The sequence below is a fragment of the Saccopteryx leptura genome, chromosome 8 (genome assembly GCF_036850995.1).
Source record: "Saccopteryx leptura isolate mSacLep1 chromosome 8, mSacLep1_pri_phased_curated, whole genome shotgun sequence".
Taxonomy (NCBI): Eukaryota; Metazoa; Chordata; class Mammalia; order Chiroptera; family Emballonuridae; genus Saccopteryx; species Saccopteryx leptura.
The window spans coordinates 58,709,247-58,722,466 of NC_089510.1; the positions used below are offsets into that span (position 1 = coordinate 58,709,247).

At 43.2% G+C, this 13,220-nt stretch overlaps 1 protein-coding gene across 2 annotated transcripts in view; it reads left to right on the forward strand.

The window, feature by feature from the left end:
* LSG1 (large 60S subunit nuclear export GTPase 1) overlaps positions 1–10,862 on the forward strand; it is a 40,753-nt gene extending 29,891 nt beyond the window's left edge. The window contains exons 10-13 of one of the 2 annotated variants that reach the window (XM_066347170.1): positions 1,200–1,323; positions 4,893–4,972; positions 6,226–6,390; positions 9,561–10,862. In XM_066347170.1, the coding sequence (XP_066203267.1) occupies positions 1,200–1,323; positions 4,893–4,972; positions 6,226–6,390; positions 9,561–9,740 (549 nt within the window). In that variant the 3' untranslated portion in view covers positions 9,741–10,862. The remainder of the gene's footprint in view (positions 1–1,199; positions 1,324–4,892; positions 4,973–6,225; positions 6,391–9,560) is intronic. The other variant, XM_066347169.1, reaches the window with a different exon arrangement.
* The last annotated feature ends 2,358 nt before the right edge of the window (positions 10,863–13,220 follow it).

Sequence of the window (13,220 nt, forward strand, 5' to 3'; positions counted from 1 at the left end):
TTTTTGACAAGATTTTTAATGACTACTCACTCTTAATTAAGACCACAGCTTTTTGTTTTCTATAGGAAATAATGAGTAAGAGGTCATTTACTATGGTAAATAATATACGGCATACCGCCAAAAGGAAATACTGTTAAAAAAATGCATCAAGTATAGGGTAGGGAATATAATCAATAATACTGTAATATGTATGGTGCCAGGTGGGTACTGAAAATATTAGAACACTTTGTTAAAGTATATTTAATGGTTATGCTGTACACCTGAAACAAATACAAAATAATATTGAAAGTTAAACTAATTGAAAAATAAAGAGAGCCTGACCAGGTGGTACAGTGGATAGAGTGTCAGTCTGGGACACTGAGGACCCAGGTTCAAAACCACAAGGTCACTGGCTTGAGCTCAGGCTCAGCAGCTTGAGCACAGGGTTGCCCGTTTGGGCTTGGGATCATCGACATGACCCCATGGTATTTGGCTTGATCCCAAAGGTCACTGGCTTGAGCAAGGGGTCACTAGCTCACTGGTTCCCCCAGTCAAGAAAGCAATCAATGAACAATTAAAAGTGCCACAACTACAAGTTGATGCTTCTGTCTCTCTGTCTCTCTCACTCTTACTAAAAAAGACAGAGACTACATTAAATCTACCTCTAGTAACCTGGATGAATCTCAGAACATTTATTGCAAGCCAGATTGGATTGGGTTCTGTGGAGGATGTGGGCATGAATCATAGGGAGCCTGCCCTTCCAGGATTCAGTCTGTCGGGGTGATGCAGCCCCTACATGAATAACTGGTACAAGATAGAATGTCCTAAGTGGATTAAGAAGAATCTATAGGTAATCAGACACAGTAGGCAAAAATAACCTCTCCTTACATAGTCAAAGGATCAGAAATAAAGGCTATACTTTATGCCTGAATTAGAATAATCTCACAAATTGACAGTTTATAGGAATAAAAAATGTGTCATCTTTAAGATATAATTCAGAGATGATATTTTAATACTTACTAAAAGGATTCATTTGGGAGGGATTATTGGTGCATAAGGCTTTGTTTAAAAGAGAATAGTCTTTAATAACTATACATCTCCTTTGGAGAGATGCAATTGTTTTTGCCCTAGAAGGGCTGAAGTACTGTGTTCTTACAGCACAAGTCACAGGCTGTGGGGCAGGGGTCAGTTCACGGGGATGGTTTCCTTGACAAGCCTACGTTTGCCAGAATATTCCAAGACATGTTTTAGAAGCTACCTATGGCATTAATATCATAAAGCCCAGAGAGGATGAAGACCCCCATCGACCTCCAACATCAGAAGAACTGCTGACAGCTTATGGGTGTGAGTTGTGGTTCATTTTAAAACATGACCAGAAAAGAACCATCTAGTTAATGGGAGAAATAGTCCTCTGCAAAGATACAGATTCAGAATTTTTCCTTAGCATTTGTCGTGTCGTCTTCCAGGGTTGATATTTTTGTCTTCTCTGTTGGCCTTGCCTGTAGAGGGGCCTCCAAGTGCCTGGTTGGGTGGTGGCCTCAGGGTCCCCCAGTAGAGAAGGGGAGCTGAGCACTACTTCGTGGTATTTCACTTTGCTGTGTTAGGCGCTAAAAGAAGTTGGAGAAGGAGATGCTTTGTATCCCTTGTCTCTTCCCCAGGTTTGCCCTTTCCTAACCTTCATCACAGAAATCAACCTCCCGGGAGACACATCTTTCATGCTCCCTGGTCTTAGGCCCTTTCCCTTGATGTGGGCCGTGGTCAGAGCTGCCGCAGGGAACGCAAGGCAGATTTCTAAAGGAAAAGCCCACAGGGCATTCACCAGTTTGATGGTACCCAGGTATAGACACGAGTTCTGATCTGAGGCTATGTTGGCTTTTTCTGGAGTCTTCTCCCAAACAGAGAATTAAAGGAATTTTGGGGGAAAAATGAATGTGCTTACCAGAGCAGGATAGTTATGAGGGGAGCATCAGGAGGGAAAGCATTCAGGGTGCGACAGAGCGGAGCTTGGTTAGTATGACACAGAACATCTCCCCTTGGTCCCTTGTGAGCCTTGTTCAACATTAAAATGAGTCCACCACTCTCCACCTCCACATTTTACCCCAGTTCCACATGGGAGTTATCTTAGCCCAGTGGTGGTCAACCTGGTCCCTACCGCCCACTAGTGGGCATTCCAGCTTTCATGGTGGGCGGTAGCGGAGCAACCAAAGTATAAATAAAAAGATAGATTTAACTATAGTAAGTTGTTTTAGAAAGATTTATTCTGCCAAACTTAGCAAAAATCCGACATAAAGTACTTGGTAAGTAATTATTATTTTATGCTTTAATTTGCTGTAACTCTGCTTCATACATTTTATAAAGTAAAGTTATTTCCAATCACCATTACTGTGGTGGGCGGTTAGAAAATTTTACTACTAACAGATACAAAAGTGGGCGGTAGGTATAAAAAGGTTGACTACCCCTGTCTTAGCCTATCATTTCTTCAGTTGATTCTGGTTTATTTACCTTAAATACAGACTTTAGAGGTGGAACATGTGTCTGCTAAAGAAATAGCAATGTTGGAAACATTTTTGTATATGTGTGACCTGCCTTTGAAGGAATTGTCACCAGCTGGGAAGAGTTCAGTTTATCTTAGTGTTGACTGGTGGAGAACGGTGACTGGTTAGGAACAATGCTTAAGTCAAACTTTGAACTTACCTTAATTGAGAGACTTTTTTTTTTTAACTATATTTTATATTTTTATTTTTTTATATTTTTATTTTATTTAGACAATTAATTTTAATGGGGTAACATTGATCAGTTAGAATACATAGATTCAGAGAAAACATCTCCAGATCATTTTGACATTTGATTATGTTGTATACCCATCACCCAAAGTCAAATTGTCCTCTGTCACCTTTTATTTGGTTTTCTTTTCTTTTTTTTTTAATTATTTTTATTTATTTTATTTTATTTTTTTACAGAGACAGAGAAAGAGTCAGAGTGAGGGATAGACAGGGACAGACAGACAGGAACGGAGAGATGAGAAGCTTCAGTCATTAGTTTTTCGTTGCGCATTGTGACACCTTACTTGTTCATTGATTGCTTTCTCATATGTGCCTTGACTGCGGGCCTTCAGCAGACCCAGTAACTCCTTGCTTGAGCCAGCGACCTTGGGTCCAAGCTGGTGAATTTTTGCTCAAACCAGATGAGCCCACGCTCAAGCTGGCGACCTCAGGGTCTCGAACCTGGGTCTTCCGCATCCCAGTCTGACGCTCTATCCACTGCGCCACCACCTGGTCAGGCTTATTTGGTTTTCTTTATGCCCCTCCCCTCCCTTTTCCCTCCCCCTGGTAGCCACCAAACCCTTGTCCATGTCCATGAGAGATTTTTTTGTTTTTATTCAGTGAGAGGAGGGGAGGCAGAGACACAGACTCCATTATGCCCCGACCAGGATCCACCCAGCAAGCCCACTTAGGGGACGATGCTCTGCCCAACTGGGGCGTCGTTCTGTTGCAACCAGAGCCATTCTAGTGCCTGAGGCAGAGGCCATAGAGCCATCCTCAGCGCCCTGGCCAACTTTGCTCCTATGGAGCCTTGGCTGCAGTAGGGGAAGAGAGAGACAGAGAGGAAGGAGAGGGGGAGGGGTGGAGAAGCAGATGGGCACTTCTCCTGTGTGCCTTGGCCGGGAATCGAACCCGGGACTCCTGCACGCCAGGCCAACACTCTACCACTGAGCCAACCGGCCAGGGCCAAGAGTGAGTCTTAGACGGATGTAACAGAGGGAATCCGGTCATTTTTAAAAAATAAAACATCGTTCAGATTTAAATATAAATAAAACGGAAATAATGTAAGTTATTTATTCTTTCTCTGCAGACCGGTACCAAATGGCCCATGGACCAGTACCAGTCTGTGGCCTGGGGGTTGGGGACCACTGCACTAGGGGACGATGCTCTGCTCATCTGGGGCATTGCTTCTTGCTTGCAACCAAGCCATTTTTTAGTGCTTGAGGCAGAGGCCATGGAGCCATCCTTAGCGCCTGGGCCTAACTCATCCAAGAAAACGCTTGAGCCATTGCTGTGGGAGGGGAAGAGAGAGAGGGAGGGAGGGATAAAAGGGAGGGGGGGGGAGAAGCAGATGGTTGCTTCTCCTTTGTGCCCTGACAGAGAGTCGAACCCAGGACTTTCCACACACCAGGCTGATGCTCGACTGCTGAGCCAACTGGCCAGGGTATCTTTTCTTGATTGGATTTGGTGTTTTCCTTGGGGAAGGCCTTTCATATCTCAAAAGGATAAACCTTTTCCTGTAATAGCTTAAAAAAAAACTACTTTAGACTTTTAATCTGCCTGTATGTACTTGTGTGTGGGGTATGAACTCTAGAATTCTAACTGTTCTAAGCTGAAAGAGCTAACACAGCTAGTATGCGAGGGAGCCGAGATTTGAACCCAAACTGTCTGCCCAAGCCTGTATTTTTATCTACTGTGCTCTGATGCTCCCTTCTAATCGAGCAGGTATCCAAGGAATCTTTATTGTAAACGTGAGAACCTGGAGACAGTGTGGGGATATATATAAGGAAACTTGTTCTATTGCTTTTGGTTTTGTTAATATTGACAACATAGCATTCTACATGTAGCCTGCTTGAATAAACGTTTAAATTAAGAAATGGAAGAAATAAGTGGCATAGAAAGAAGTTGCATGTGTCACAATGTGGTGCTAGGGTATCAGATAAAACAACATGTTCTATTCCCCTGGGTTAGTAAATGTTTTTATAATGCTAACCAACATTTTTTCTACAATGATAATTGAGTTTTTAAAGTGGAGTGTAAGGATGCATAGTTCTAGTATGGAAAAGGACTAAGTTTCTGTCACCTCAGTTGTCTTTGTTGTGATGTTCTGTCTTCTAACTTAGGTTTTGCAAAATTCCTTTCCCCTCACAGATATGCGAGGGTTCATGACTGCACATGGGCAGCCAGACCAGCCCCGTTCTGCACGCTACATCCTGAAAGACTATGTCAGCGTGAGTGAGCCCTGCTTCTTGTTGTCTGGAATAAGCAGATTTTCTAAGTTATAGAGGAGATATTTTCTCATTGAGATTGTTTTATAACAATTCATATTCTTGATCCAAGAGAGCTCGTGTAAATCAGTGAAGTGACTGACAACGTAATATGAAAGAGATGAAGATCTCTGAATGCCTGTTGCCAGTAAAAGTGATAAATTTATCCTCTGGTTTTTCTCAATCCTGTAGCACAGTCTTCCGTGTAATATATATATAACTGTTAGTATGCCTTTCTTCCTAAACTTATTTAGTAACAGTAATAATAATAGCTAACATTTATTCAAAGCTAATCCTGCTAGGAATAGTTCCAAATGTTTTACATATATTATCTTATTAAAAATACATAACAAGTCTGTGAGATTATTATTCTCATATTATAAATGAGGACATGCTGAGTGTTGGAAGAGAAACTAGTAGGACCTATCTCATGAGATTATTATGGGAAATAAAAGAACCATGTACACGTGTGGAGACACACACACCACGAAGCTCAGCGCCTAGCACATAATCAGCCCCAATAATTGATCTCTATGGAGCATATTTCTTTCCACAAATAAGCATTACAGGGCCCCAGTAATAACAGGTTTGAGGACTTGGCTCTGTACTTTCCTTAGTACCATCAGTGGGGCCCTTGGAACATAGAAATAAAAGTGGGCAGCTGTATTCTCGTGCCTTCAATTCAGCTAGATTGGAAAGTAGTTAATGGAATATTTATATGGATAAATTATTCATTAACATTTCATAAAACCGTGGAGGAGGGGGAGCTGCATTAAAAACAGTTCGTTTTTAGAGCGGTGGAGAGAGGGACAGCTGCCCCGGAGAGCCCTGCAGCCAGCCCGGTGTCCCCGTCAGCAGTCACACTGCCCGGCTGTGCCCCGGTTTTCACTTTGGAAAACCTTCAGCCTTAAGTGTAGTCGTACAAGTGTACAGAACAGTAGTAGAAATGCAAATGAGGTACTGAGCAGAAAGAAGAGAGGTTTATTCTTGTCTGGGGGCTCTGGCAGCAGGTAGGCCTCTTGACCACCAAGGGTCATCAGTTTCTTTGGACCCCGCAGTTGTACTGACCCAAGACTCAGCTCAGCTAGCTAAATCAAAAGCAGAAAGCTCCACCGGAGTGTGCTGGCGGGAGATGCCTTGTCTGAGGACTTCTTTCTTCTGGGACAACACAGGTGGCACTTAATGAGGTGCTGTTACTGTTCCTGTTGTCTTGACAGGGTAAACTTCGGTACTGCCATCCTCCTCCGGGGAGAGAGCCCGTGACCTTTCAGTATCAGCACCAGCAGCTACGGGAGAATGGTGGTGAAACAAAAACACAGCCAGGTGCAAACAGAAAAGCGAAACAGATTGAAAATGTTGTTGACAAAACCTTTTTCCATCAAGTAAGTTCTAAAATTTTTTCTAATTTCTCCAACAAATTTCGTATAACAGCTTTGTTAGCATACAATTTACAGATAAAATTTACCCTTTTAAAATCTACAATTCAGAATTTACAGTATTGTGAAACCATACCACTTCTAATTTTTAGAACAGTTGATCAGTCCAAAAAGAAACTCACACCAGCCTGACCAGGCGGTGGCACAGTGGATAGAGCGTCGGACTGGGATACGGAGGACCCAGGTTTGAGACCCCGAGGTCGCCAGCTTGAGTGCGGGCTCTTCTGGTTTGAGCAAAAGCTCACCAGCTTGAGCCCAAGGTCGCTGGCTCGAGCAGGGGGTCACTCGGTCTGCTGTACCCCGCCCCCCGTCAAGGCACATATGAGAAAGCAATCAATGAACAACTAAGGAACCGCACGAAGAATTGATGTTTCTCATCTCTCTCCCTTCCTGTCTGTCTGTCCCTCTCTCTGACTCTATCTCTGCCACACACAAAAAAAAAAAAGAAAAAGAAAAGAAAAGAAACCCACACCAGTAGCAGCCACTCTTCGTGCTCCCTCCCACCAGGCATGCCAGCCACTAACTTGCTTTCTCTATAGATTCACCTGTCTGGACAGTTTGTGTGAGTGGGATCACACTCCGTGTCTTCTGTGACTGGTATCTCTAACTTGGCACAGTGACTTCGAGATTCATCATGTATCAGTACTTTATTCCTTTTTATTGCCAATTTATCCATTTATCAGTTGATGGACATTGGGGTTGTTTCTACTATTTGTCTATTATGAATAATGCTACTGTGAATATTCATGGGCAAGTATTTTGTGTGGGCATATATTTTCTTTTCTCTTGGGTATATTTTTAGGAGTAACCTTCCTGGGTCATAGGGTAACTCCACATTTAACTCTCCAAAGTGGCTGCCCCGTTTTCCATTTCCACCCGCATGTATGAGGGTTCCTGTTTCTCCACATCCTTGCCAGTATTTATTTCCTGTCCTTTTTATTTTGGCCATCCTAGCATGTGTGAGGTCATGATTTTGATTTCACTTCCCTAATGACTAAGGATGTTGAACATCTTTTCATGTGCTCATTGGCATGTGTGTGTATCTCTTATCTCTGGAAGATTGTCTATTGTTGAGTTGTAAAGAATTCTTGATGTATTCTGGATGTGAACCTTTATTATATTTATGATTTGCAAATTTTTCTCCCACTTAGTGGATTGTCTTTTCTCTGAACCAACACATTTAAAATTTTTTTAATTTAAAAAAACATCTCTTTTTTACAGAGAGAGAGACAGAGAGAGAGACAGACAGGCAGGAAGGGAGAGAGATGAGAAGCATCAATACTTCGTTGTGGCTCTTTAGTTATTCATTGATTGCTTTCTCATATGTGCCTTGACCAGGGGCTTCAGCCAAGCCAGTGATCCTTGCTCAAGCCAGAGACCTTTGGGCTCAAACCAGCGACTATAGTGTCATGGCTCTGATTTTGCACTCAAGATGGTGAGCCCGCGCTCAAGCTGGCAACCTTGGGATTTTGAACCTGGGTCCTCTGTGCCCCAGGCCAACACTCTAACCACTGCGCCACTGCCTGGCCAGGCTGTAGATAGCATTTTAAAGAACAAATTTATGTGCAGAATAATCATATAATCACACCTAATATATATCTTTAAATGCTTTTGTAACTACTGTACCCCAAAAAGTGGGGTTGGGGATCATGTATACGCAGAGAACGGTTTTTCCTGTGTTCATCTGGTGCTTTATTTGTGTGCCTCACACAGTATTCCTGATGAGGCGTGCCAAGCAGGTGTTACCCCCTTTAGTATTGAAGACATTGAGGCTCAAGGAAGCTAAGTGACTAACTGAGGACACTTGTCGTAAATGGCAAAGCTAGGCTAGAACTTAGGTTGTTGTGACTTCTAGTTTGAGTTATTTCCAAAGGTATTATATAAGAAAACTGAAAAATTACAGTTGATTATATATAGTATAGTTAAGCATCTAAGCTTTATTTTCTAGAGTAATACTTTACTATTTTAAGATCATGAGATACTGCTTTATACTTGCAAATCATTGGATTAAATTTTTTCTACTAAGTAAACTTAAATTTTGATTTGATTCGTTTTATTTAAATAAAAATCACAAGTTTACAAAGACTCTTGAGAATTTGCTATGTACCAGCTACTATACTGGGGCCAGAGGTGTCAAATTGAGTGAGACACGATTATTGCTGTCAGGAGAGTCACATTCTAGGAAAGGGGACCAGCAAGCGAGTAATCACATGACATGCTAGGTCTTGGACAGAGGTGTAAGTCAGGACTCTGAGCCTAGGCTGGAGAGCAGTGATCTTGGAGCTGAGATCACAGTGGGTGAGTGAGAGCTATAGAGAGGAAGAGTTATTTAAGCTGGACTTCGAGAGACAAATAAAAATGTGCCAGTTGGAAGGGAGGGGTCAGGACCAGATTTTCAGGTAGAAGGAGTAGCATGAACGAAGGCATAGAGATGTGGGAGTGTGGGGTTTATCAATAAAGAGCCAATGTCGTAGGTGGCCTTGTGTGCCACGTGAGAGAATCTGAACTTCATCCCCAGGCCACAAGGGGCCGTCGGATTTGTGAGGACAGGAATAGAGAGATCATGATTAGGGAACTCTGGAAGAAATGTGGCCGCTGGATTAGAAGAGTCTTGCAGTGGTCCAGTGAAAGGTAGTGAACACCTGGGTCACAGCGTGCGTGATGGATGGAGAGGAGGAGATAAAGGAACAAAATTCTAGAGACTGGGACCTGCAGAACTCAGTGGCCAGCTGACTGTATGGTGGATGAGGAGGACGGGAGTGTGCTGTCTTGGCAGCTGGGTGGACTCTATACTCTCACTGAAGTAAAGAGTAGGCAGTTTCTAAGTAAATTTAGATTGAGGCTGATCAAATTTCAATATCAAGATAGAGATTTCCAGGAAGTAGTAGTAGTGTGAGTGCAGTTATAGATAATATTTGAAGCTATGGAACTAAGCAAAGTTGAGGAAAAAGGAACTGAGGAGAGAATGCTGAAAACGTACCATTTAAGTACTGGAGAAAAAAGACTGGTAAAAGAGGTGGAAGTCCACTATCTTGGAGTTCTCCATATATAATACTGTGCACATGCTCCAAAGGAGACTGCTGCTATCTCAAATAATATTTTCTCTTACTTGCTAGGAAAACGTGAGAGCTTTGACCAAGGGAGTCCAGGCTGTGATGGGCTATAAGCCTGGGAGCGGCCTGGTGACTGCAGCTGCTGTGAGCTCTGAGAACGAGGCTGGGAAGCCCTGGAAGAAACATGGCAACAGAAATAAGAAAGAGAAAACTCGGAGACTCTACAAGCACCTGGATACGTGAGCACAAGGACATGGCAGCCACATGTGCATCTGGAAGGGAGCAGCAGCCGCTCCCAGCAGCCGGCTCCGGCCGAGGGGCCCCTCGAAGCACCAGCTCCGATGGGTGTGGTCGTCTTGGGGCCCCAGAAGCCTCCTGCTATAGAAGGCTGAATTTAAGATGAGGGAATGAATAATGTATATCTGTTTGTATAAAAATACGCACAAATGTATGCTAATTTGTAAATTGGGATTTTTTTTGAAAAGGTATTAAAATTAAATTGCCACTAACATGTTTCATCGATTTATGTAGATACGCTGCCATTTGGACAGTCCACATTCTTGATAAACAATCTTAATTTGATAAAAACCTGACTTGGATTTTAGATGGATTCTTTTGAGCACGTTATTTGGATTAATGATTCTCAACCTCACACATACCCAGCACACCCCTGATATGGCAGAAGGCATGTCAGCTCTTGGAATGGGGGGCTGACAAGCAGTTTTCAAAGGCCCCTAAGAGCATGACCTTGTACTGAAAACCACCATCACATGAGCCACTACTACTGAGGGAAGCATGTGTTTTTCTGTAACCCACAGGGAGTGAGAAAACAGGCAGTCAGCTAGTTTTTATTGTAGGCATAGGGGTCCCTGATGTCCGTACTACCTATGATCATTAAGAATAAGACGGGCCTTTGACCTTCTGTGGTCCAGTCGTTCTAATGCATTTATAATGCACTGTGGCTCTTTCAGCCTCGGACTCTTGTCTCCTTTTTTCTCCGAGCCTCATTCCCTTTACTCAGATCATTACCTTGTTTACAGTCATAGATGTTTTTGGAAAGCTAATGGAAGTTATGAGCACTTTCTCTAGAAAAATGCATATTCCTATTTATACAATTTTGTGAAATATATCAGAGGATTTACAGACTTCCCTCCCCAAAAATTCACCCATGAGTTCACAGTTAAAAATCCTTGCCTTGATAAGTGGTGGAGGTAGGTGGACGCGGGCAAAGCGGGGGTGAGTGGGGATGGAGAGAGGCTGCTCTGGGCGCTGGGTGCCCGGTGCACTGTGCAGAATGCAGGGGATGTTTTGTTGGACACTTGAAACCTGTATTGCTCTATGAACCAATGTCATCCCAATGAATTTAATAAAGTATATTTGAAAATGTGTTATATCTGGGAAATGGAAAAATTACATTTATTTTTTTTTTTTTAAGATTTTACTGATTTTACAGGGTGGGAAGTGAGAAGTATTGATTCATAGTTGCTTCACTTTAGTTCATTGGTTGCTTGTTGTATGTGCCTTTACTGGCCAAGCCCAAGGTTTCAACCCTGTGACCTCTGCATTCCAGGCTGATGCTTTATCTACTGCGCCACCACAGGTCAGACTGATTGATTGATTTTCCTTTTTTTTTTTTTTTTTGTATTTTTCTGAAGTGAGAAGCGGGGAGGCAGAGAGACAGACTCCCGCATGCTCCCAACCGGGATCTACCTGGCATGCCCACCAAGGGGCGATGCTCTGCCCATCTGGGGCGTTGCTCCATTGCAACCAGAGCCATTCTAGCACCTGAGGCAGAGGCCATGGAGCCATCCTCAGCACCCGGGCCAACTTTGCTTCAATGGAGCCTTGGCTGTGGGAGGGAGGGGAGGAGAGAGAGAGAGAGAGAGAGAAAGGAGAGGGGGAAGGGTGAAGAAGCAGGTGGTCACCTCTCCTATGTGCCCTGGCCAGGAGTTGAACCCGCAATCTTGTTATATGTGGACAATGCTCCAACCAACTGAGCTGGCTTCCCAGGGCTGTTGTTTTCATTTAAAAAAAAAAAAAAAGCTATTTGCCACATCCAAGATTACTAAGATTTACCCCTATATTTTTTTTCTAAGAGTTGTAGTTTTATATTTAGGTCTCTGGTCCATTTTGAGGTAATCTTTGCATATTGTGTAAGGTAGGGAATAGACCAACTTCATTCTTTTTCCTGTAGATACAGTATCCAGGAGTCCAACACTTTGTTGAAAAGACTAGGCTTTCCCCATTGAATTGCTTTGGCACCCTTGTCAAAAATCTAACGTAAGTGTGGGGGCCTATTTCTGGATATCTACCTTTGATATTTAACATTCATGAATGTGAAACAATTGAGAATATCTTTTTAGCAATCATTACCGGTAAGAGATGTCTGTATAGATACCTCACCCAACCCCATATCCCTTAGCCTACTTCCAGTTCACCTGCAGCCCCTGTGGACAGTTCCTGTGCAACGGACGGCTTTCCCACACAGGTCCTCTTTCTGCGTGCCTGCACCTCGGCCTGCACATAGGCTGTCCATAGGGCTGGGGGTTTAACAACCCGGAGCAGCCCCTGAACCGTGTGGAACGGGGTGGTTAGTGCCCCAGCTTCCCCATCACTGCGTACAGTCGGCACGTTCCTCAGTAGATCCTAAATGGAATTTGAGCCTCCCCTGCCCTCAACTAAAACCATCTCATTAACTCACCCTTCACTTTTGCTCCCTCCGCCATCTCTAATAAACTAACTGAACCAAAGTCCTTTGCTTAGAGTCTGAGGAATCCAAACTAGGACACCCCAAAAGGAAAAATTTATATTTTCACCTTTGCTTCTGCCCAGAATATATCTTGTTATGGCATTTTTTTTTTAACTTCCCACCCTTGTTGCAGAGCTTAGTGCTTTAGATTTAGGAATTGCAGTCATCACTTTATTGTTTTGACATTTTCCTCCAGCATTTATTACAAGGAATATACCACCCATTTAAAGTATAACCTACTATATACATCTGTCATCTGTTTACATTTCAGGAAATTAGAAGGAAGTTGAGGTTTCTGTTAAGAAGCCAATAGCCCACGTTTTCTTGGGGGGGGGGGTAAAATGGGAAATCTGGCAGCAAGCCAGAAATCTGCCACCTGTCTTCATAGCCCCTCCCCTTTTAGTCTTTGTCACGTGAGGAAACATTCAAAAGTTCCACCCTTAGCCTGACCAGGCAGTGGACAGGTGGATAGAGCATTGGACTGGGAAGGCAGAAAACCCAGGTTTGAAACCCTGAGGTCGCCAGCTTGAGCACAGGGTCGCTGGCTTGAGCATGAGATCATAGACCCCATGGTTGCTGGCTTGAGCCCAAAGTTGCTGGCTTGAGCAAGGGGTCACTCGCTCTGCTGTAGCCCCCCTGGTCAAGGCACATATGAGAAAGCAATCAATGAACAACTAAGGTGCCACAACGAAGAATTGAAGCTTCTCATCTTTCTCCCTTCCTGTCTGTGCCTTACTCTGTCTCTCTCTCTCTCTCTCTCACACACACACAAAAAAAAAGTTCCACCCTTAATAATCCCCATTGTTCACTGTCTTATGTTCAATTAGTGAGTTCCAGTTTCATCTTTTCAGTGGTTTTGAGATTTTTTCAAGATAAAAAAATGAGTGAGAATCATAAGAGAGTTAATACCACCAGGGCTCAGTCATTCAGGAGAACAGACAATTATACTGGGAGACTAGAATCAAATAGTGACT